Source organism: Ahaetulla prasina, chromosome 1 (assembly GCF_028640845.1).
Source record: "Ahaetulla prasina isolate Xishuangbanna chromosome 1, ASM2864084v1, whole genome shotgun sequence".
NCBI classification, from domain to species: domain Eukaryota; kingdom Metazoa; phylum Chordata; class Lepidosauria; order Squamata; family Colubridae; genus Ahaetulla; species Ahaetulla prasina.
In genome coordinates, this window is record NC_080539.1 from 197,985,839 (window position 1) to 198,007,695 (window position 21,857).

General features: G+C 38.7%; 1 protein-coding gene across 2 annotated transcripts in view; it reads right to left on the reverse strand.

Moving 5' to 3' along the window:
* Positions 1-7,424: 7,424 nt before the first annotated feature.
* Positions 7,425-21,857, reverse strand: part of LOC131200295 (cytochrome P450 20A1) — a 37,040-nt gene continuing 22,607 nt past the window's right edge. Inside the window, exons 5-13 of one of the 2 annotated variants that reach the window (XM_058186959.1) lie at positions 20,425-20,592; positions 18,700-18,778; positions 18,076-18,191; positions 16,076-16,130; positions 14,411-14,531; positions 13,129-13,240; positions 11,539-11,603; positions 10,043-10,132; positions 7,425-9,633 (exon numbers count right to left, since the gene is read on the reverse strand). In XM_058186959.1, coding sequence (XP_058042942.1) covers positions 9,471-9,633; positions 10,043-10,132; positions 11,539-11,603; positions 13,129-13,240; positions 14,411-14,531; positions 16,076-16,130; positions 18,076-18,191; positions 18,700-18,778; positions 20,425-20,592 — 969 coding nt within the window. In that variant the 3' untranslated portion in view covers positions 7,425-9,470. The remainder of the gene's footprint in view (positions 9,634-10,042; positions 10,133-11,538; positions 11,604-13,128; positions 13,241-14,410; positions 14,532-16,075; positions 16,131-18,075; positions 18,192-18,699; positions 18,779-20,424; positions 20,593-21,857) is intronic. The other variant, XM_058186960.1, reaches the window with a different exon arrangement.

Below are 21,857 nucleotides of genomic sequence, written 5' to 3' on the forward strand. Positions count from 1 at the left end.
CACTGCTAGCATATCACATATTTTTAAATAAAGAACACTGGCATTGGAACTGGATTATTCAGCACTGAAAAATGGATGCTTGCTAAGCAAATGATGAGTCATAAATTTCGGAAACACTCCATGCAGTGCCGGAATAATTGAATGCTGCAGCACTGGAGAGAAACTTTGCATTTACACCTTCAGTTACTATCAGCGTCTCACAGATTGCTATCAGTTTCCAGGGTCAGTGGGATATTTGTACTAAGAAAAAAAATGCACAAATGCCTAGCATATCTGTGCTTAACTCAACCTGCAACACTCACATGAGATCTTCCTGTATTTAAAAGATTATCTATAGGCTGGCTGGCTGACCTTGTCAGGGCTTGGAAGCTAATCAGGATTGAGCCTAGTAAATAGTTTGATAGTACACCCCCAGGGAACACCAGGTTAGATTTAGGAGATTGAAAAAAAAAAACCCACTTTGAATGAAAACAATGGTTCATCCCTTTCAAGAAAACCACATCCCTTTCAAGAAAACCACCATAGTCACACCAATTCGAGAGTGGCAATCCCTTCCACACTGAGGGCAGATACATTCTGTCCCCTGCCCAGCCCCCCAGATTTCACTGGTTCCGGGACTGCCTCTTTGCCTCAGCCTGCTGAACTGTCCTGCCAGGTGATGCCAAAAATACATCAGAGACAGCGCATATGAAAGGTGTTCAACTTTCTCTCCTGCTGTGCATAAAGGGTCCAAGACTCACTGCAGTACAAGAGTGTGCTTATATTAATCAATATTTTTCTGGAATTAGCTGGGATCTTTTACATATCCCAGCAGAAGCTTCTCCTGAGCACAATTTAAAAAAAAAAAACCACAGGGAATTGAGAATAACTTGCAATCTCCCCCTTACCCACCCACCCAAACTGTCCAAGTCTTGTATAATGTGATCCTTCAAGACTTTGTCTACACCAATTTGAATGAATCGGGGAGAGGCGCAGGCATTATTGGTGGATTACAGATGCCCTGGCATTCATGGACACTGTGCTGCATTGCTAACCCCTGTTTATAAGATCTTTTTTTTTTCCTTTTCTATGTAGGCCAATTGAAAAAGAGTGTTTTAAAAGTTGTCAAAGGTCTGTGTGGATGGCAATCACCGTATGATCTTGAGAAATGAGTTCCACAACCAAAGGGCAACCATAGAGAAAGCAATGGCTGTTATAGGAAGGGTCTTCCCAATCTCCTGTGAGGAGGCTTTCTATCAGGAGCAGTGGTGAAATGTAAAATTTGTTACTACCGGTTCTGTGGGCGTGGCTTGGGGGGGGTAATGTGACTGGATGGGCATGGCCAACTTTTTTTTTCTTTTAAAAGCATTTTTTCTACAACCTCAACAAGCCGAAGAGATTGTAGAAAAAATGCTTTTAAAAGGCTCCTCTGACGATCCCAGCTGAGTTGCCTGATCATCAGAGGCTTTTCTTTTCTTTTAAAAAGCATTTTTTTGCCTTTAAAAGAAAAAAAATGCCTCTGATGATCAGGCAACTCAGCTGGGATTGCCAGAGGAGCTTTTTAAAAGCATTTTTTCTACAATCTCTTCGGCTTGTTGAGGTTGTAAAAAAATGCTTTTAAAAGCCTCTGATGATCCCAGCTGAGCAGTGCATTCATCAGAGGTTTGTTTTTTTTTACTTTTAAAAGCATTTTTTCGGCCGAAGAAAAAATGCTTTTAAAAGTAAAAAAAAACCAACCACCTCTGATGATCGCATGGCTCAGCTGGGCATGGGGTGGTGGTGTAGGGATTTTTGCTACCGGTTCTCTGAACCACCTGTTGCCATCGCTACCGGATCGCATGATCCGGTCCGAACCGGAAGGATTTCACCCCGATCAGGAGTCTTCGGAAAAAGCCATTTAGGGCTTCCAAAATAGTAAAATCTTATATTAAATGGAAACAAATTGGCAACCAGTATAAAGATTTCAAAATTGGTATAAAATGGTTTCTGCAGGATACTCCAGAGATTAATTTTATACTACCTGAAGCTTCCAAGAGATACACAAGAAAGTCATACATAGTGCTTACTAGGGAAATCAAACATGAAAATTTGAGGTTATTATTGTCTAGGAAAGACACAAATGGTCCAACAGCCAAAGCTGATAAAAAGTACTCTGGGCTCAGACTCCACCTGTCCTAAAAATGGTCCTTTTTAGTGAATTGATATATTATCAGGAACTAAGTATGGCTGGGGGAATATCTGCATTATGGGAGTGGGCATGAAAAAGACAGATGTCATCTGACATGAGCCAATACGTATAATGCAGTACATATTGATGCAAAAAAAAATCGTAAGTACTACAAACAAAGAGTATCAGAGCTAGTAGAGACCAATGAGAGATCTTGGAGTAATGGTTAATTGTTCAATGAAAATGCCCATCTAGTGTTCATCTGCTGGAAAAAAAACACCAGCATGTTAGGGATAAGAAGAAATGTTAATGAAAATGGAGGTGTCAATATGATAATACTCTTACAAATCAATGGTATGACTGCATCTAGAATAGTGCAGTTTCAGAGGAGAGCAACTAAAATAATCAAGGAGTTGAAGGAAAGGTTGCAATATCGGACCCTTTTTAATCTACAAAGCACAGACAGAGCTGGAAGATTCTGTTAAGTAGCCAAAATTGATAAAAATAGGGAATAGGTTTGCAAAATTATGCGTGACCTAAATACAGTAGACTATTTCCCCTCCCCAAAATACTAGAAGCAAAGATTACCCATTTAATCTTGGAGGACAGACAAAACAAGATTCTTTTTTTAAAAAAAATATTTAACAACATATAATTAAGCTTTAGAATTTGCTACCATGAGATGTGCTGGTAACCAGCCTGGCTGACTTCAAAAAAAGGGTTGGACCAATTCATGGAGCCATGGAGATTAGTGGCTGTTAGCCTTGAAAGCAGTGGGATTACCTCTGAAAGATCTCTTGGGAGACTAGTGGATCTCCTTGTTTTGCAAATGCCTCTGTTAAACAGAAAGGCAACTTTCCCCCCTTCCTCAGGGGGCGATTAATAATATTTGGTAGCTTCGTTCCCAGATCTTCATGGCATGCAGATATGAGACAGGGTGGACAAGGATGAAGTGGGTACATGACACTGCCCCAAACAGCCTATTCCCATCTTTATGAATTACAAGATTGTTAGCCCCAGTATGTAGACCAAACCAAGTAATCAACTCCATATGAAGACTAAAACTATTTTTATCAACAATGGCTACATTAACAAAATCTTCCAAATCTGTCTATGTTTTACTTGCCCACCCCTACTTTACATTCATAGGAATTAGGAAGGAGTTTGCCTGAATCTTTTGAGCATCACTTTGCTCAAAACCTTTTGCTTGGGGTTTAAGTCATGTTTTCCCCTTGTTGTTTTGATAATGGATCTGGCCTATTTCTGTCAGGATCATCTTCCTTACTCTTTACATCAGCAGTCCCCAACCTCTCCGACTCTGGGTACCAGCACCGGTGACAGGGTGCGGGGAGAGGAGATGGTTTCATACTTTGCATGGCCCAATTCCCAATAGGCCACAGACTGATACTGGACCACCCCTGCTCTACATTATCAGATGTGAGACAAATTTTCTCTACCTGAGCTGTAGTGTCTTCCTTTGCTGCTTCAGCTCATTAAACCCTTCCAGGTACCGTAGGGCTGTCTCTGTGGTGGTTCTGAGAGAGTGCTGGAGGCAAATGCGTATACAATTCTAATGAGTTCCCTATTCTAATCGAAACATCAACAGAAGCTCTTATAAGAACCCTCCTGTAGACAGCCTTTTTTGGCTATCATAATCCTACATGAGAATGGCTATATATCGAATTTTAACCAGACAGTGGCTCATTTATGTCAATGGGATCACCCATGAAACACTATCCCAGCCAAAGGAAGAGGCCAAATTGAGTATGTGACTACTATTGTGTGTTGGTTTTGTGATCAGTTATCATGGCTGCTCTAAACTCTTGAGCCACCCCAAACAAGCCATATCCAAAATGGATTGAAATAATCCACCAGGAATAATCTAAAATACTCCAGTGTCAACCACAGTCAACTCGGCCCAGCATTGTAATGATAGGTACATAAGAGGATCTCTAGTCCAGGGGTCTCCAACCTTCGCAACTTTAAGCCTGGTGGACTTCAACTCCCAGAACCCCCCAGCCAGCAAAGCTGGCTGGGAATTCTGGGAGTTGAAGTCCTCCAGGCTTAAAGTTGCGAAGGTTGGAGACCCCTGCTCTAGTCTATCCCATGTTCTAAGTCCTATTCAACATAGGTTATGTCTCCATTAGTAGCCTTAGCTCTAACTTGTCAATTAAGGTGGAGTCTCTTAAACATATTTTCTGAGATTGCTGAAATGCTTCATCTGAGATGAGCATTCATACTTTTGTTCCCTGTTTCCCCAGAGTAAGCCTTTCTGAAATCACTACAATGTAAACACAGTCAGAAAGCATGTGTGACAATTGTATTTCTTTTGAGATCATCTTTTGACTCAGTAAGTAGAAATGCTGGTAGACACATTTGGAATGTTGGGGACATGTGGCAGTTGCTTTCACAGAATAGTTGCTACAAAATACCCTCTGAGGTTTCCCTGCGGGCAAACTGGTGAGATTGCTCCCCTTCCCCATCATTCTTCTTAGAGTGCCCCCCTCTCTCTACACTACCTCTTTTTAAGCTAAGCTTTTTCAAAAAATGTCTTGAGCAAGTAAGTAATAATTTTGCTGCACTTGATTGAAGCTATCAGCCAGTTATATTTTTGGAGAACACTTATGAGCCCAGAGGCACTCTTGTAAATCAAGATAAGGCCAAAAGCTTGTGCTTACAACAGTGCAGTTTGCAATACGCATTGCTGCACAAGCACACACATGTATATTTGTATATAAATTAAATATCCAAAAGAAATAACAGGCGTGGAAGTATCTGCATGTATCACATGATTTATTCCTAAATTATATGAACAATTTGAAAGAATTATTTCTGAAATGCCTCTAAACACCTTCCTGCTATAGCCAGTAACATTATTTGAATTCTGAACAGACATTAGGTATACCCAGACAAAATGTAATAGAAAAAAAAGATGATGGAAAAATGGAAAAGAAAAGGGAATAGAGGGGATAAAGTGAGGGAAGGAGAAAAATAATTAAGAAACAAAAAGCAATGATTTCTGACTTTTTTCGGTGCGGTAAAATACATAGTAAAGTTATAATATCAACTTTTTAATTATGTCAAATAGTAATCACTAGCCACTATAACCACTATAAAAATAACCCATTTAATGGTTAAAACCCAAAGTCAATGTTTCTTTTCTCTCTCTCTCTTACGCAGAACTTTTAACTGGTTTGGTTTTCAATCATTTTGAAAAGATGTGTGAACCCAAGGAAAATTATTTTGGAATATGCAGTGAAATGAGAGCCTACATTGGATGTAAGGGGGAAGTTAGAGAGTGTTGGTAGAGACTGGAGAAATTCAGGTTGTGGACTATCCTTAGCCATGGAAGCTCATTGAGTTGCATAGCTCACCCTTTAAACAATTTATTCATGGAAAGAGGCTGCAGTAGTTCATTTATCATTTTAAGGAGAGAGAGAGCAGCTTTGAGACAGCTTTTGACTCCTAGTGACTGCCTGTACTAGTCCCTGCAGTTTTCTTGACAAGATTTTGGAGATGGGTCTCTTTCCCAAGGTTAAATGTGTCTCACTGACCCAAGGTCACCCAGGTCCAGTGGCCAGATCATTCTTCCAATTTCTACCCTAATGCTTTAACCATTGCACCAAATTAGCTTTCATTAAGGGGTTATAGCACTGCACATTTGAAGCATCTTCCTTAAGGCAAGCACTTCTGTTGCAAAGGTACACATTTCCCCAAATCTCAGTACCTTTTTATTTTGAAAGGAGTAGATCATTGAGCAGAACATGATTTGCTTGCCTGCAGACTGCTCAACATGTCATTTCACACTCCAGAAATGCAAAGTAGTATTTTGGTCCTGTTTAGTCTACAACTTGTTTTCATTTCCCATCATTCCTTTTGTGGATAAACCTGTATGTCGAATGGCCCTTGGCATTATCTAGTATTACACCTAAATGCACGTTAATGGGTGGGGCAATGGAGATTGGATTAATCCCCATTCTCTTTCCATGAATTGACTCTATTACCAATACTTAGACCATCTTCTTGGTACTGAGCAAGGAACTCGGGCAGCATTCTTCTATTGATCCTATTTCCAGAAATACACGATACTATATTTCCAGTAGAATCTAGTCTCCACAGTTACAGCATTTTGAAAGCAAGCTTATAATAGGTAGTCCTCAACTTATGACAATTGAGCCCAGAATTTGTTGCTAAGTGAGAAATTTGTTAAGTGAGTTTTGCCCAATTTTACAACTTTTCTTGCCGCATTTGAATCACTGCTTTGTTGTTAAATTAGTAACACTGTTGTTAAGTAAATCTGGCTTCCTCATTGACTTTCCTTCTCAGAAGTTTTCAAAAGATGACCACATGACCCTGGTGCACTGCATCTGTCATAAATATGAACCAGTTGCCATGCATCCAAATGTAAATCACTTGACCATGGGGATGCTGCAATGGTCATAAGTATTGCCCATTGCATTTTCACCGCTTTCTGTGGCTAGCCTGTTACGGAAGAAATACAGACAGTTCCAGCTGCTTTTGTGGTCGCTTCATGTTGGCTTTGTTTTCGTTCCAGCCAGGCCTGCCCAGACAGGCTGAGAATGACTGTGAACAATGGTCATAGGTCACTTTTTTTTCAGTGTCGTAACTTTGAAGGGTCACTAATTGAATTGTTGTAAGTAGAGAACTACCTCTATTAAGCATAACGCCAAATATTTTATGGACACTTGGTTGAAAAACTATAAATCAGAAGTTAAGAGAAAATTTATTTTTGGTAATTATGTAAAAATTTTACAAAAGTTGCTTTAAAACCAACTGTGCTAATTAGAGAGCAGTAGATGATCTATAGTTTAGTGTCTAATTCTCACTGGCATTCTTTAGCAAGCAAGAGCTTTTATTTCCCTTCTTCCATCCCATGCCTGCTTCCAATTTCATACCTACATGAACATCCAAATAATTGGTTTCTCAGTGAGCCTTGTTTTAACTTTATTCTTTTAAGAGCACCACATTCAGTGCAGCAAGAAGTTTTGAGGATAGTTTAATGAAGAATTCTCAATTTTGGATCTCCAGATGATCCAGAGGCACAGGCAAGTTGTGACTAATATCTGGACAACTGAAATTGGAAATCATTAGTTGAGGGAGCTTTCTTTTTCTTAAGATACGACCACATAAGTAACTATAGTAAAATATTTAGTAAAATACAATTACTGAACAATGTAATAATAGTATTACTATTTATAGAAAAAGCCCACTGAGTTACCCTTGAGTCCTCTGAGTGTGCTAATTTGAATAAGCAAACTATGTCAAAAATAAGTTTATTTTAAAGAAGGTAAAAATAAACCCAATCAGAATAGCAAACCCAAACAAATCTAGGATCAAGTTAGAATAGCAAGATAGTAAGTCAGAATTCTGATTAACAATTTAATAAAAAGAATACACAGGGCAGTGTAATTTAATACTGATGGGTAAAACAGAAAGTAAAACTATTTCATCCCCAACTTTCAGGTAGTCGTACATTTCTACTTCATGAGCTTTGAATGATGGTAAATAAGAACAGGATTTTACTAAACAAGATGTCTAAGACAATTTCGATGTATTTACTTGAGCTGTTCTGTTATACAATAAGATCTCCTTGGCAAGAGAAAAAACTTTCAAAACCAGCCCCTGCCCTCACCCCATGAATTCCTTCCAGAAAAAAGTTGAAATATATGGATACCAAAGGGTAACAAGCAGCAATAATCACCGGCATCAGCGGTTTCTTCGGACCGTTCCATGGCTCATACAGTTCTGATGCTAATAACTTTTATCATTCTGCAAAGCAATCTATTTAAATGTGGACTTTAGACTATTGGGGAATGGCATGGCTATTCTGGAAGGTACCTGAAGATTAACTTCTCTCATTTTACACCCATACAAAAAAGGAAGATCTATCCAAGCACTCATCCACACACAGCTTCACTTTTTATACATACAGTCTGTCAAGATAGAAACAAGCCCTCCCCTTCCATCTGGGAAAAAATACCTATAAATTTAAAGAATGGTTTGGTAAAATAACAAATATGACTCACCATTAAACGTAAGTTGAGTCACACATTCTAAGAGAAAACAAAACCCCCAGGTTGCTATTCCAAGCTATTGCCCTGTATAGTCAATTTTCTGATTTTGGTTTTTCTATATTATAGTTTACTATTTAAATAGTAGGAAAGATTGCTATTAAATTCAGCAATGGGAAAGGCAGAGTGACAGCACTGTTCTATAAAAAAAGGCATAGATGAATATGAAACTCCCCTTGGAACAACTGACAAATAATAGCTTAATTACACATAAAGACTGCTTTAGAGTCATTTTGATCAAAACTGTTGCTAAAAAAAAGCATACTGCACTGGCAGTGCAATTGCTTCAACAATTATGTAGCAAAGGAAAGAAAGAACAAAAAAATAGCATTTCATCTTTCCCATTTCTCAAGACAAGGAAGCCCAGATTTTTTAAAAAAGAGATGCATTATGCATCAGATGCTAAGAGAGTCCAGAATGACTGATACCAATTTTCTTCCCGCTCCCCACCCAATATTACTTTGGCCTCAAAATTAACTGCGACTACATCCCATTAAAAGCAATGGAACATATATTAAGTTGCATTGCCAATGAACTGCTCCTGTTAATTGTATTGGGTTGCGGTTATGACTAGCATTTCCACCCAAGTCCTGATAGAAAGAGAAATAATCAACTGACACAGGAATGTTTCTTATTGGAAGTGTGCTTCCACTATTTTTATTGAATTGCATGAACCCATTACTCATATTGGAACTTAATTTAGAGCAGGGATGTCAAACTTGCATTGTCACGGCGGTGTCACGTGACGCATCAGGACTTTCCCCCCCTTCGCTAAACCGGTGGGGGCGGGGCCAGCACTTGACGCATCAGGCCCCTGGGCCATGAGTTTGACACTCCTGATTTAGAGCAAGGGTTCCTTTAGGTTTCTCTGTGCTATAACTCGAAACTTGAGTTGTACGTCATTTAAAAGTAGATTATTTAAAAAGCTCCTCTATCCAAATGCACAGTGCCTTTCCACAATGTGACTGCTTACACCTGGTTTTTATGGCTGAGGCCTTCTAAGTTAGAATATATGACTTCTTGCTTCTCTGGTTAATGGGAAATGAGGAGCAAATTAATCACTGCCTCACAAGGTCCAGTTTTCCCATTAATCCTACAGATTTGTTTATAGGATCCAAGGAAATATTTAGGAAAGGAGGGAAATATTTTGAGTCAAGAATGCCCAAGGATGATTCAAAGGAAGCATTGGAAAGTGGTCAGTTGTGCAAAAGGGTTCTTCTCCCGCAACAATTTCACTCCTCTCCTTTGTTCCTCCTGGATATGGTTATCCATGCTTCTTCCTTGGGTGATGTAACCAGCTCATACTTCGTGTCAATGACTTGGCCTTCCACAGGCTGCAGGTGGAGTTTCCTCACAATCACGCTCAGAAGAACTGTAGCAACTGTACAGGCAAACCTAGCCATGAAAAAAAGATCAGCCAAATAATTGGAATTCATAGTTACAGAAAGAGAAAAAATACCCACGGAAGGCACCCACTTCTTGCTACCACAGGCATCTGAATCTCTGATAAATCAGTCACCCTTTGGACAGTATGGAATGAGAGGTTAAGGAAGAAGGGATGGGTGTTTTTTACTCATTTGGGAGATTTTCCTCCGGCCACAACCACCTCTGGATGCTTTTCTAGAAGATCTCCAAGATTCCTTCCAACCCTATTATTCTGTGTTCTATCTTCTAAGTACATAAAAGGCTTTTTACAGATCTCAGCGAGCTACAAGAAGAAGATAGTATTTTTCTCCCTTCCATTTAGAGCACATCCCTCCTCCCCCCCACTTTTTTTTAAAAAAAATTATTAATTTTCTCTCACCTCAGTTCAGGGCATTCCTGACTTCCTGAAAAACCCAGGAGAGAGAAGTTTTTTATAGCAGCTTCATCACTGAATCTATCTGGATCAAATCTATCAAAAAGGAAAGGAAAAGATCAAAAGCCACCCACTCCTTGAAATGAGCTACAAGAAATGTGAATTGGCAATTAAGAAGCTCTTCAGCAGAGAACACCCAAGGCCGCCTGCATCCACCCAATGTACATTTTCTGATTTGGCACAATTTGGTGAGAGACAGAGCTGCTATCTCTTTCCCCTTTCCCCCCTTCTTTCCCTGCTGCTTGCACCAGGCCGCCTCCATTTTTTCTCAATCCAGCTGGCCTGCAAGCAAATGTGTGCTCAGCAGCGGATGATTCATTAGAAAGAAAAGGCATGTTTCACCGTCACTGTTGGGAAGGAGGGGCAAACAAGCAATTATTCAGCCTCGCCTAAAACTAACAGTAGGGTTTTCATAATGAAAGGATGGACAAAGCAATCAAAGGGATGCCTGGTTATTTACTTTCTCACAACTCCACCCCATCCCCCCACCCCGCTGCAATGTTTATTAAAATCTGCAGTGGAGCACATGTGTGTTTTTCATTAACTTGATATTTCATTGGGCAATAAATCTTCTATTGTTCAACCCTTCAGCTGTCTGTTGGTTGTACCTCATCATGTTCCCTTTAAAAGGCCAACCATATTCTGCAGGGAAACAGCAAAGTCTGGAAAAGCTGTTTTGTTTGATGTATCCCTTATTTTGTTTTAATTAGCAGAGTTAAAAGAGTTGGATTGTAAGCTTGGGAAATGGCAATGCCTGGCTGATGCTCATATAGCAATTTGGGGGGGGGGCAATCAGAGCTCTCTGAACTCATCTCCTAACCCCCAAAAATGTCTTTGATGTGGAATGAAGAATGCATTTGTACAGTTTCCAGAGCCAAGTTTTTTTTTAAAAAAAAATTAAGCTGTTTGGTTAATTTTATTTCAGTTAATTCTATAGTATTTTCCCCTTGGATTCAAAATCAATGTCTTCATTTCAGCTCCCCAGTCCTGCCTCTACTTGGCTGAACGAGATTAAAGGTTGCCATTTGGAGGCATTACAGTGTTTTCATCTAGTCTGTGGAATTCAAATTTTGAGGCCAAAATTATTCTTCTGTGGCCATATCTGAAAATAATGATGTAAAGCTTTTGACTGGTGATCTCCATCCTTGTAAATTGCAATGTCAATATTTTCTAAAATTGACAAATGCACAATAAAATCATGTACCTCTTAAAATCTTTTGCTAAGAAAATAATGCATCTGGATTAATTCTACTTTTTTGTAACATGCACTTTGTTGTTGTTTTTGAAACAAACATGAAATTCTACACCTACATTTTAAATGGAGGAGCCCAGAAACCATGTGTCATGATATAGGTCCACTATTCATATAGTACCAAGAGACAGAATTTAGCAGGGAAAAAATGAATTTACATTAAGAAACATAAGTTTTCTGTGTTCCCTACTTGTAAGGCAACGGCCAGACTGAGCTGTCCTGCAAGACCACACCAAGTGCATATAAGACAAGAGTCTGTAAGAGAATTTAAAAAGCATCGTATTAGCCCACTGACATGCACAACAATATCACATTGCATACACAAGCTAGTAGTCTATTATGTGTGTAATCATCTATAGCAATCATTGCATTTTATAAGAGGAAAAAGACAATGACAGAAGTGATAGAAACCGAATTTTTTTTCTAGCTTTGTGCTTGAAATCAGCTTCTTTCACTACTTTTCCAGGTCTGATGTTTGATAATCTCATCTTAAGGAACTAAGTCATAATTGTGTTTATAAGGATGGTGAAGATATTCTGGAATTGATGTACAAGTAAATATGGCACTAAATGGATCAGTTACAATGGTTATATTTTTGTTGGCAATGGCACAAGCAAGGATCGTCTATTTATATTTTGTTGATCAAAACTCCTACTAATTTGGAACAAAAGATATAACAGCAATATTCATGTACTATCTCTCTCCCTCTTAACAGGGATGGAAAACTTCAAGCTGAATGTGGCTCCTTCAGGACCCATTTTATGGGCCCAAGATTATAGCAAGCCTCAGTAAGATTTCATGCATTTATTCTGTTCCCTAAGCATCTCTCTCAAGTACTTTATGAACAGCTAAAACATCCATCTCTCCTCATTCTAATGATATAACTGTGTTACTATAACTCAGCACAGAGCACCATAAATTTTACTAACTATTAATAACATTCCTACTAAGTTGCTCAGTTTAACAGCTATGAATAAATCCTTCGTCTTCATGTATACTCAAATCTATTTATTTGTATCCTGCCTTTATTATGTTTGCAAATAACACAAGGCAGTGAACATATCCAGTACATCTTCCTCTTCCTGTTTGCCCATAACAACAATCCTGTGAGGTGGGTTGGGCTAAGAGAGAGTAACTGGACCAAGGGGACCCAAGTGGATTTCATGGCTAAGGCAGGACTAAAACTCATAGGCTTTTAAGCCCGATGCCTTAACCACTAGACTGAACTGGCTCTCATGATCATGATCCAATTATTCTCAATTAAGAATGTTATTGGTGTTCTACTTAGAGGAAAAGGAAAACTTTGCTTAATTGGATCTTTCCTGGCTAAATTAGGTTCACAAACACACAGACACACAAAGCATCTGAATGAATAAACAAAACTCTCAGTCATATAATGGTTTATTAAACCAAAAATGCATTTGAGTTCATTTCAGTAGAGTCTCATTTTGCTTGTTTAATTATTGTGGTTAGTTGCCATTTTATATGTTGGATAGGGTTTTTAAAAATATTACATGGTTATTTGGGAGATTTATTTTTATTTTATTTTTTTGCTGTACACCATCTGGTGTCACATTGCTTGAGATGGGCAGCCTTATCAATGTTCTTTGAATCAGTTCACTGAAAAAAGAATGCAGTGTTCTGATTTACACAGCTACTAATATGCCTCTCTTAAAAAAAACCAAAGTAACATTCTGTCTTTGTATATTCTCTTTCTAGGAAGCCTCCCAGTTAAAATGGAACTGAAATTGAAGATCAGAGCACCAGCTTCCAATCCTACCTCCTTGGGAATCAGATGCTGATCAACTCTGCCTTCCAGCTCTTGAAGCCGGGCAGCAATTGGGGTTAGTTTTGCTGTCCTCACTGTCTCATTCAAAACCTGCCGGCAATACCTGCAAGCACAACATTCCCAAGGTTTTCAGTTGATTAAAAAAAAAACTTAAAACATACACATTCTACAACTTCCAGAGACCGCATTCAAACAAGAATCAGATTAATGAACATTAATCCAGTCACGGCACAACTTGTGTTGCAATAATCAGTTCTTGGATGAATTACATGTAACTTGGCTAGAGGTATCCACTTTAATATTCCCAATTTTATTCTGTTTCTTGAAGCTCAAATGGCGGCTTGTTGGCTGAGGCACTCCTTCTCCACCCCTAGCAAATTACACTTCTCTCCTATCTCTGTTCTAAATCAAAGTGCAGTGCCACCCATGGGTCACTTAGATCTCAGCACCCCTTTTAACTACTTCAATTTTCCTCTGTTTTAAAATGCTTAGCATAGTTTTACAAATAAAGAAAACCCATAATTGGGGGAAGGGGAGAATATCCCATAAAATTCCAGTCTTTCATGAATGTGCCTTGCCCTCACCCATTTTGCATCACTGCTCTGCCTATTGTTGCCCTCAAACACCCCACTAAGTATTGCCCCATCCGCTGGGTACAGGATATAAGATAAAGGTAGTCCTCAATTTACAACAGTTCATTTAGTGACTCTACAATGGCACTGGAAAAAGTGACTTATGACCGTTTTTCACAGTTACAACCTTTGCAGCACCCCATGATCATGTGATCAAAATTCAGATGTTTGGCAATTGGTTCATACTCATGACCACTGCTGTATCCCAAGGTCATGTGATCACCTTTTGCAACGTTCTGACAAGCAAAGTCAATGGGGAAATCAGATTCACTTAACAGCCAGGTCAACTGCAGTAATTCACTTAACAACTGTGGCAAGAAAGGTCATAAAATGGGGCAAAATTCTCTTAATAAATGTCTCACTTAACAACAGAAATGTTGCGCTCAATTGTCGTCATAAGTTGAGGACTACCCATTTACTGGAATGGAATGGGTCGGCTAGCTCACATGGCAAACTCTGTCTTAAGTTAAGCACATTAGCAATATAGTACCATACTAGAGTTCAAATCGATTTTAAAAAGTGGTGAGAAATTGATAGGGCAAGAAGAAGAAAAAGAAGAGTCCTCTTCTCACACCCTGTTAAGAGATCAGGAGTATGACATTTGCCGACACTAAAAAATGAGTATAAAAACAGACCCACACCTAAGTTGTTCAATTTTCACGTGTGTAACAGGGCTCTTCCCAAGAACCTGATCCAACTCCTTGTAAAGCTTTTGCTGAACTTCTTTTGAGGTAGTTAACAAATAGACCGCCCACGTACACACTAATGGAAGGGGAGAAAAAAGACGTATCAGAGGATAAAAGTCTTTAGGTGGTCAACACATGTATACAATTCACAGTTCATGTACTGAAATTAGGAAAAAAGAACCCCCACTGAGTGACTCAATAGAAAACTCAGGCCAGATAAAGCAGTCTGTAGGAAGAAATAAGTATTAGGTGGCCTGTGAGAAAATGCACAGGTTATTAAACCATTTAAAGGCTGAGCAGACTTTTGATGTAATCTACAGTTTAACAATCAGAGAACCTTTTGTGAAGTGTACAATTTGTACCATAGTTATTATTTTAGTCATCATTATCTTTGCTCTCTAAAATAAGGTTTTTAATTATCCCCACATAGAGGCTTGAAAGACAACGGCTTGACTAAAGCTAGCCAGTGAGTTCAGAGTCAAGACGTCCAATTTATAATTTCAGATATACCCAAGCATGCAAACATCTATTCACCCATCCTCCATCCTTTTTTTCTCCCACACCATTCATTCATTCATTCCAAACTCTTCTATAGCTACACAAACCGCTCACCCCCATCCAAATGTTCCACGCGCTGGCAGCACCTCCTTTGGCACCATTTAATAGGCTCTCTGCTTCACTTAATATTTCCTAATTAAAAGCTAAAGTTTCACTGGAAGCTTACATGCAGCAAAGCAAAGTGTCAGCCTCTGGCATCAGCTTGGTTCGTCAGATCCTGATAAGCTTTTTTAGAAAGTAAGCATAATGGGAAGCTATATAATGGCACCTGGGCTTTGAAATAGTCCTACTAGCACTGATGTTACCTAGTTTTGGTAAAGAAACATCTGCAAAAAACAACCAAGCTCAGAGAGCACCTAGGACCCCTCATTTCAACCCTGAGCTACAAATATTCTCGTTCCTTAGTGACTGGACATTGTCTAGTACTAGGGACCATCTGCCAGGGTATCTTGGATACTGACATGGCTACTATATGGTATTTCTCTATATTCTTTTCATTTTATTCTCAAATATTAGTCTCTTCCAACAAAAGGTTATAGAGTTATTTCAAAGTATATCATAATCAGCCAGGAAGGCAACTGCCTTAAAATATGAGGAAACCATGTAATGCTATTTTCAGATCTGCCTCTAACATAACCCAAAGACAAGCACATCTCATGGCCAAGCAAAAGGAGATAAAGACCTTTTCTCCCTATATCCTGAATTTTTTTGTTTATCCTGGGATACTAAGATTTTGCTTCTCCCAATCCCAATTTGCCAAAAAGTTTGTTACCATTTTATTTCTCTACATGATGAGAAATTAGAATAAAAAATTCAAGATATTTATCATTTATTTTGCTATTTCAGGCATAAGTCCTAGTTCCCTCCACCTGCCCTATTTTAACTTTTCATGTCCAAGAAAGAAAACAGTGTGAACATTATAAAGGCCTGGAGCCTCTCAAAAGCATACAAACTAAATCAAATTATCTATAGTATTATGGAATAACAAGTACCATAACAACATTTTCATAGGGCTCCCCCACCTCTCTCAATGATTTGCACTATGCTGTTTTATATACTTACATTTTGCAGTGATTATGGATCCTGCCAGAGAGAAGATCATAGTGTCCTCCAAAATCTAGAAATTGAAGAGAGTTTCATGAAGGAAGGAAAAAAGACAGTGAGAGTTAGTGCCAAGTCTAATATTGAAAATTTAATCATATATATGTCAAAGCAGATTTATCTGAAATGAATTCCAAATTAATTGTAGCTCCAGAAGGAATAGCTCCAAAAAGAAAGAAAATGATTAATTGTTAACAATACATCTTCTCTCTGCCCAGAAAAAATATGCATGGAAAAGTCTGTCAGTTCCAAGTACATTTAGAAGCCTCCTCTTATGAAACCAACTGGCCTTCAGAGAACTCTGACTGTCAGCTGCATGTCATGGAGATTATTCAAATCAAAACATCTTCTCTGTGTCAAACAAAATCCTCCTGAGAAAGACCGCATGTAGCAAAAGGATCCATCAATCAAATCTTTATTATAGCTATAGATCAGCATAAATAGGCTTAGCAAAAGGAGTTTTCCTGCCCCTTCCTCTTCTGAAGAAAAAATATATTTTAAAAATTTCTAGCGATAAGCAAGGTACCAGGGTTACAAAAGGATCTAAACCTCATGAGCATCCGATTAAAGGGGAGAATCTTATAGAATTTGGAAGAACTAAAGGAGAAATAGAAAACTTTGTTTTAGTCCTCAGTTTGCCTCTATGAAATAATAGCAAATTAGGTAACTGGAAATGTTGCATAAAATTACGTTTATTTTGGAATGCATGGAGCTTTATGGTGCCTAATATGGTTCCTTTCTGATTTATATTTTCCTTTTTCAAATGTTCAGTGGTTATATTTCCTAATTAATAGAACAATTTCACTTTTTGCATGTAGTTTTGACTTTGGGGATTTGCTTGAGATGCTATGATTGGCTTTCAGAGCTCTCTATTTTTACACTTTTCTTTGCTGTATTGCATGTGACCACTTAAAATGATTTTTTAGCATTCTTGTTTTTTTAAAAAAATTAAGTTAATTCTGTTATACTGCATCATGTGAATGATCTCCCAAAGGAGGGGTGCTGATTTCTTTTGTCACATGCCTCCATACCCCAGAGCCAGGACATAGCTGTAAAAATAAAATAAGGTTCAAAGCGTCTTTTACTTGACAATAAAATGCACAGATTATGGGATCCCCATCTATCTGATACACTGAGGTTGAGGAGGGATGTCAAGTAAAGTTATTTCCCTAGAAAACAAGTAGTGGCACCTAAGCAGCCATACTAAAGCAGGAAGGGAGATCCAAAGTGTGTCGACATTCAGGACTTCTCAGAGAGAAGATTTGATCCAGCCCTTCCTTCTGTAGGCTCAAACCCAATTGTTCCACCTCCATATACAATTTCATAATTATATGCATTTTTCAGACATAAATACCACTGTATTTAATGGGACATTGTTTGAAAGACTGTTGCCTTAGATATCAAATATCAGAGAATGTGTGTGAATGGCAATAGCTCCACTCTTCACCACCATGAGATGTGGACTTCTATAGTTTTCGCCAAGGCAATGCAGCTTCTATAAAAGCAACAGATGTCCAGTATGTTGGTAGACCACTCATGTGATTGCCATGGTGTATCTGCCAGATTAACACCTCAGATATGCCAATTCACGGCCTTGTCCCATCAAAAATAAAAATTTTCTCTAGTCCTAGATCTGGTAGACAGGATTTCCTGCCATTTTGGAATTAGCTAAAATAATACATTAAGAACAGCTTCTCCCATTTTAACAACAACCCTATCCATGTCACCTTAGTAGTTAAGTGCATACCTTAAGGTATTACTGTATTGCTATATTTTAAAAAAAAGCTTCAAGCCTAAAGGTCCAAAATAGCCGCATACATTAGATTCTAGCAAGGGAAAAAAAAGTACTCAAATGAGATACAATGGAGGCTACTATATTAATCAAACACTACCAATACATAATTAGCAGCTGATCTAGAGGGAACTCCATTAATAGTTAATTACACAAAAGATGCAGATACCTGCTTGTCACTCAGATTCCCCTGTAGTAAAGAATCTATGAAGATGTGTCGGCTGAAGCTCTTTCCTTGTCGTTCTTTTATGACTTTCTTCAAGACCAGCTCCATTTCCATCAGGGCTTTAAGCACAAAGAATAATGAGGTCATTTCCTAGCTAGCACAGTGGGGTGTCCTAGAAACACATCATATCATGTCAGGCAGCTGGTCTTTGGCTTCTGAAGGCTGCTTCCCTCGTGGTGGATGAAAAATGATTTGAAACACATTTATTTTCATCATAGCCCTATCCATTGGTTCCACAGACATGTGTCTGTATGCACGTGCAAGTATGAATGGAGAAACAAAATGTCATCTGTCAGCCTCCAGCAATTAAGGAAAATTTATACTGCAAACAGGTATCGCAGAGTGTTGAAGGAGGGGCAGATGGGATTGATTTATTACACTATCCTACATTTAGAAAATAGATGAACAAATAATGCTCATGATATGTGTGTGTTGTGTGTGTATTGTGTATGTATATATGTATACATGCTAGATAAAACAGTAGCATTTCTGAAACATTCAATAAAACATGATGCTATGCAGAAATGTTCAATTAGATCATCTTGCCAGGAATATGTGTCTACTCACCATCTTCATACTGCTTTTTTCTGGTCGTGCTTTTATCAAGTGAACCATCTAAGAAACCCTTTCCAATTTCTGCCCAGATCTGAAATAGAAATAATAACAATCTTTCGTAGTTTATTGCTAAGTATTTATTTCAGTCTTACCAGAATATTAAATATGGTTTCTGTACTAAGGTAAGACTGCTGCTAAAAGCAGGGGTGAAATGTAAAATTTGTTACTACTGGTTCTGTGGGTGTGGCTTGGGGATAATGTGATTGGGTGGGCGTGGCCAACCCTTTTTTTTACTTTTAAAAACATTTTTTCTACAACTTCTTTGGCCGAAGAGGTTGTAAAAAAATGCTCTTAAAAGCCTGTGATGATCAAGCAGCTGGAATCACCAGAGAAAAAAAAGCTTTTAAAGAGTTCTGACGATCCCAGCTGAGCCACATGATCATCAGAGGCTTTTTTTTTACTTTTTAAAGCATTTTTTCGGCAGAAGAAAAAATGCTTTTAAAAGTAAAAAAAACCCCAACCTCTAATGATCGTGTGGCTCAGCTGGGGCGGGGGGGGAGGGATTTTTGCTACTGGTTCTCCGAACCACCCGCCGCCATCGCTACTGGATCAGGCGATCCAATCTGAACCAGGAGCATTTCACCCCTGGCTAAAAGGGAAGTGATTAATAACTGTCTCACTTAACAACAGCAATTTTGGGTTCACTTGTGGTCCTAAGTCAAGAACTACCTGTACTATGATGGGTTCATAGGCTGCCTATTCTGTTAATTAGAAGAACAGAGGGACTTCCTCACACATGAAATAGTACAGTACTTATTCCAATTTTTAGAAAGTATCTAGATGAGTTTCAAAATACTATATGGCAATTAAATATATTAATTATAACTACTGTAGATATTACAGTTAAAGTCTGAGATGAAACTGAAGATAAAATAGGTATAGAGCAGGCTGATTCAGGAAGAAGGTAGTGAAACTGCACATTGTCTACCATTTTAGTTTTAGACGAAGGCTTGTGTTTGTTTTTACTTGCATTTTAAATCTGCACTTGGTTTGCTCTGTGTGATCAGACTTTAAGAAAATATCTCTCAGCTCAGTAGATTAAGGATCCTCATTTAAAAGTTCTTAATGCAGATATTAAGATATTAAGAGAATGAGGTGGCTGGATGGAGTCACTGAAGCAGTAGGCATGAGTTTAAATGGACTCCAGAGGATGGTACAGACAGGAAGGCCTGGAGGAATGTTGTCCATGGGGTCGCAATGGGTCGGACACGACTTAGCAACTAACAACAACAATGCAGATATTCCACTGCAAGCAAGGTATGCAGCAATGGTCCACAAGTCAGATTATCTAAGCCTATTTTAAGAACTAAAATCTAAATTTCCCTTAAGGTGAATTTAGCTTCTGGTGAACATGCACATCCCATGTTGGTTTTCTTGGCAACAATATAGAAGTTATTTTCCATTTTTAAAAATTTCTCAGCCTAGTCTGCAGCCTGGGAATTTCCTTGTGGTTTCCATCCAAGATCTAATTCAGCTTAGATTTTTCAAGATCAGCCAAGGTCAGCCTGATCCGGTAGTGATACCTACTAAGCAGTGTTACCTACTTATTCAATAACTGAAGGAGATTAGCAAATCTTTGAGCCCATGCCTTTCTATGCACAGCTATGTGCTTTGTCTCCCCGTGTTAGAAAATGGAAGTGAAGAGAACATTCCTGCCTCTTCTTTTTGCAGACTTACCACATCATGGTTCCTACGAAATCGGATGACTTCCTGGTCATCTTCAAACCTGCTGCCCATAGCAGTCTGTGTAACAGTCTTCATTGCAAAACCTAACATATGCTGACTGAGGGGCACATGTTGAGACTCGGGGAAGGTTAGCCATTTTGTTAGCAATTCTTCTGACAGCTTCAACAAAAGAAATAAATGTGTCAATCTCTTTATCCCTACACATTCCCATGAAACTGAAAAACACAAATTAAATATTATTACATGGCCTGTTGAATAGAAAAGCAGGTCAATTCCTTTTAAACTTCCTGATGAAATCCATCTTTACTCATAATGCCTGCTTAGTATTGAGCTACTTGTTATAATGTCTCCCATCTAGTGGTGCTTTGGGAAAGGTGCAATGATTCTTAAGGCACGCTGAGAGCATGTGATATTACAGATCTCTAGTAACTGTACTGGACATAGCTGGACATTTGATCTGTATGATCAAAAAGATGAGGGGCATGGAGACATTTCTCCAAGAAAAGTAAATGGAAATGCCAACTGCAGAGGTTCTGAATCTTTGTGATATGCCACAACTTATAAAAAAGAACTTGGTGACCCACATGGCATGAATAAAACTGACTTGACTGGGACTGGGGATGGGCAAGTAATAGATTGTTATTGTTATTTATTTAAATATATTATTGCCACCTATTCTCATAGACTCTTGATGGTTTACAATTACAATAAAAAACAATAAAAGCAGGTAAAAACATACAAGTCCATAGGCAACCTGGACTAAAACAATCCAACAGTTTCAAATCAGGGGCCCCACAACCACATCAACTACAGTCTAGGAACAAAGCCAAGTCTTTGTTTAGGAAGCCCAGGAGAGGAGGTATTGTATGTATCTCGGGGGGTGGGGGGAGAATGTTGTTCCCAAAGATGGGGTCTATGACAGAGAAGGCATGCCACTTTATCATAATGTACCAGCCAGGCAGAAAAAATGATGCATAGTCCCTCAGGCATCCGGAACCTGTGCCATAAACAACTTCATACATAACAACCAACACCCTGACTTACACCTGGACTTGCCAATAATGCAGCTCAAGTAGCAATGGTGACATAGACATATTGGGATTTGGCAATTATTATTCACATTGCTGTATTTTGTTCCAGATGTAGTTTCCAGATAGTCTTCAAGAGTAGCCCTATGTAGAGTGTGTTGCAATAATCCAATCATAACATGACCAGTGTATGAGTAACTGTCTAAACAGTCTTAGGTCAAGAAAAGATGCAACTGGGAGATGAAGAGTACAAGGGCTCTCCTGGCCACAGCTGCTACCTGCTCTTTGAGCAATAGCTGCAAATCCAGAAGGACCCCCTTGCCAAGTTGTGCACTACTCTGAAATGGGGAAGTGCTGCCCCCATAAGGCCAATGATGAAAATCATTGTCCTTATGG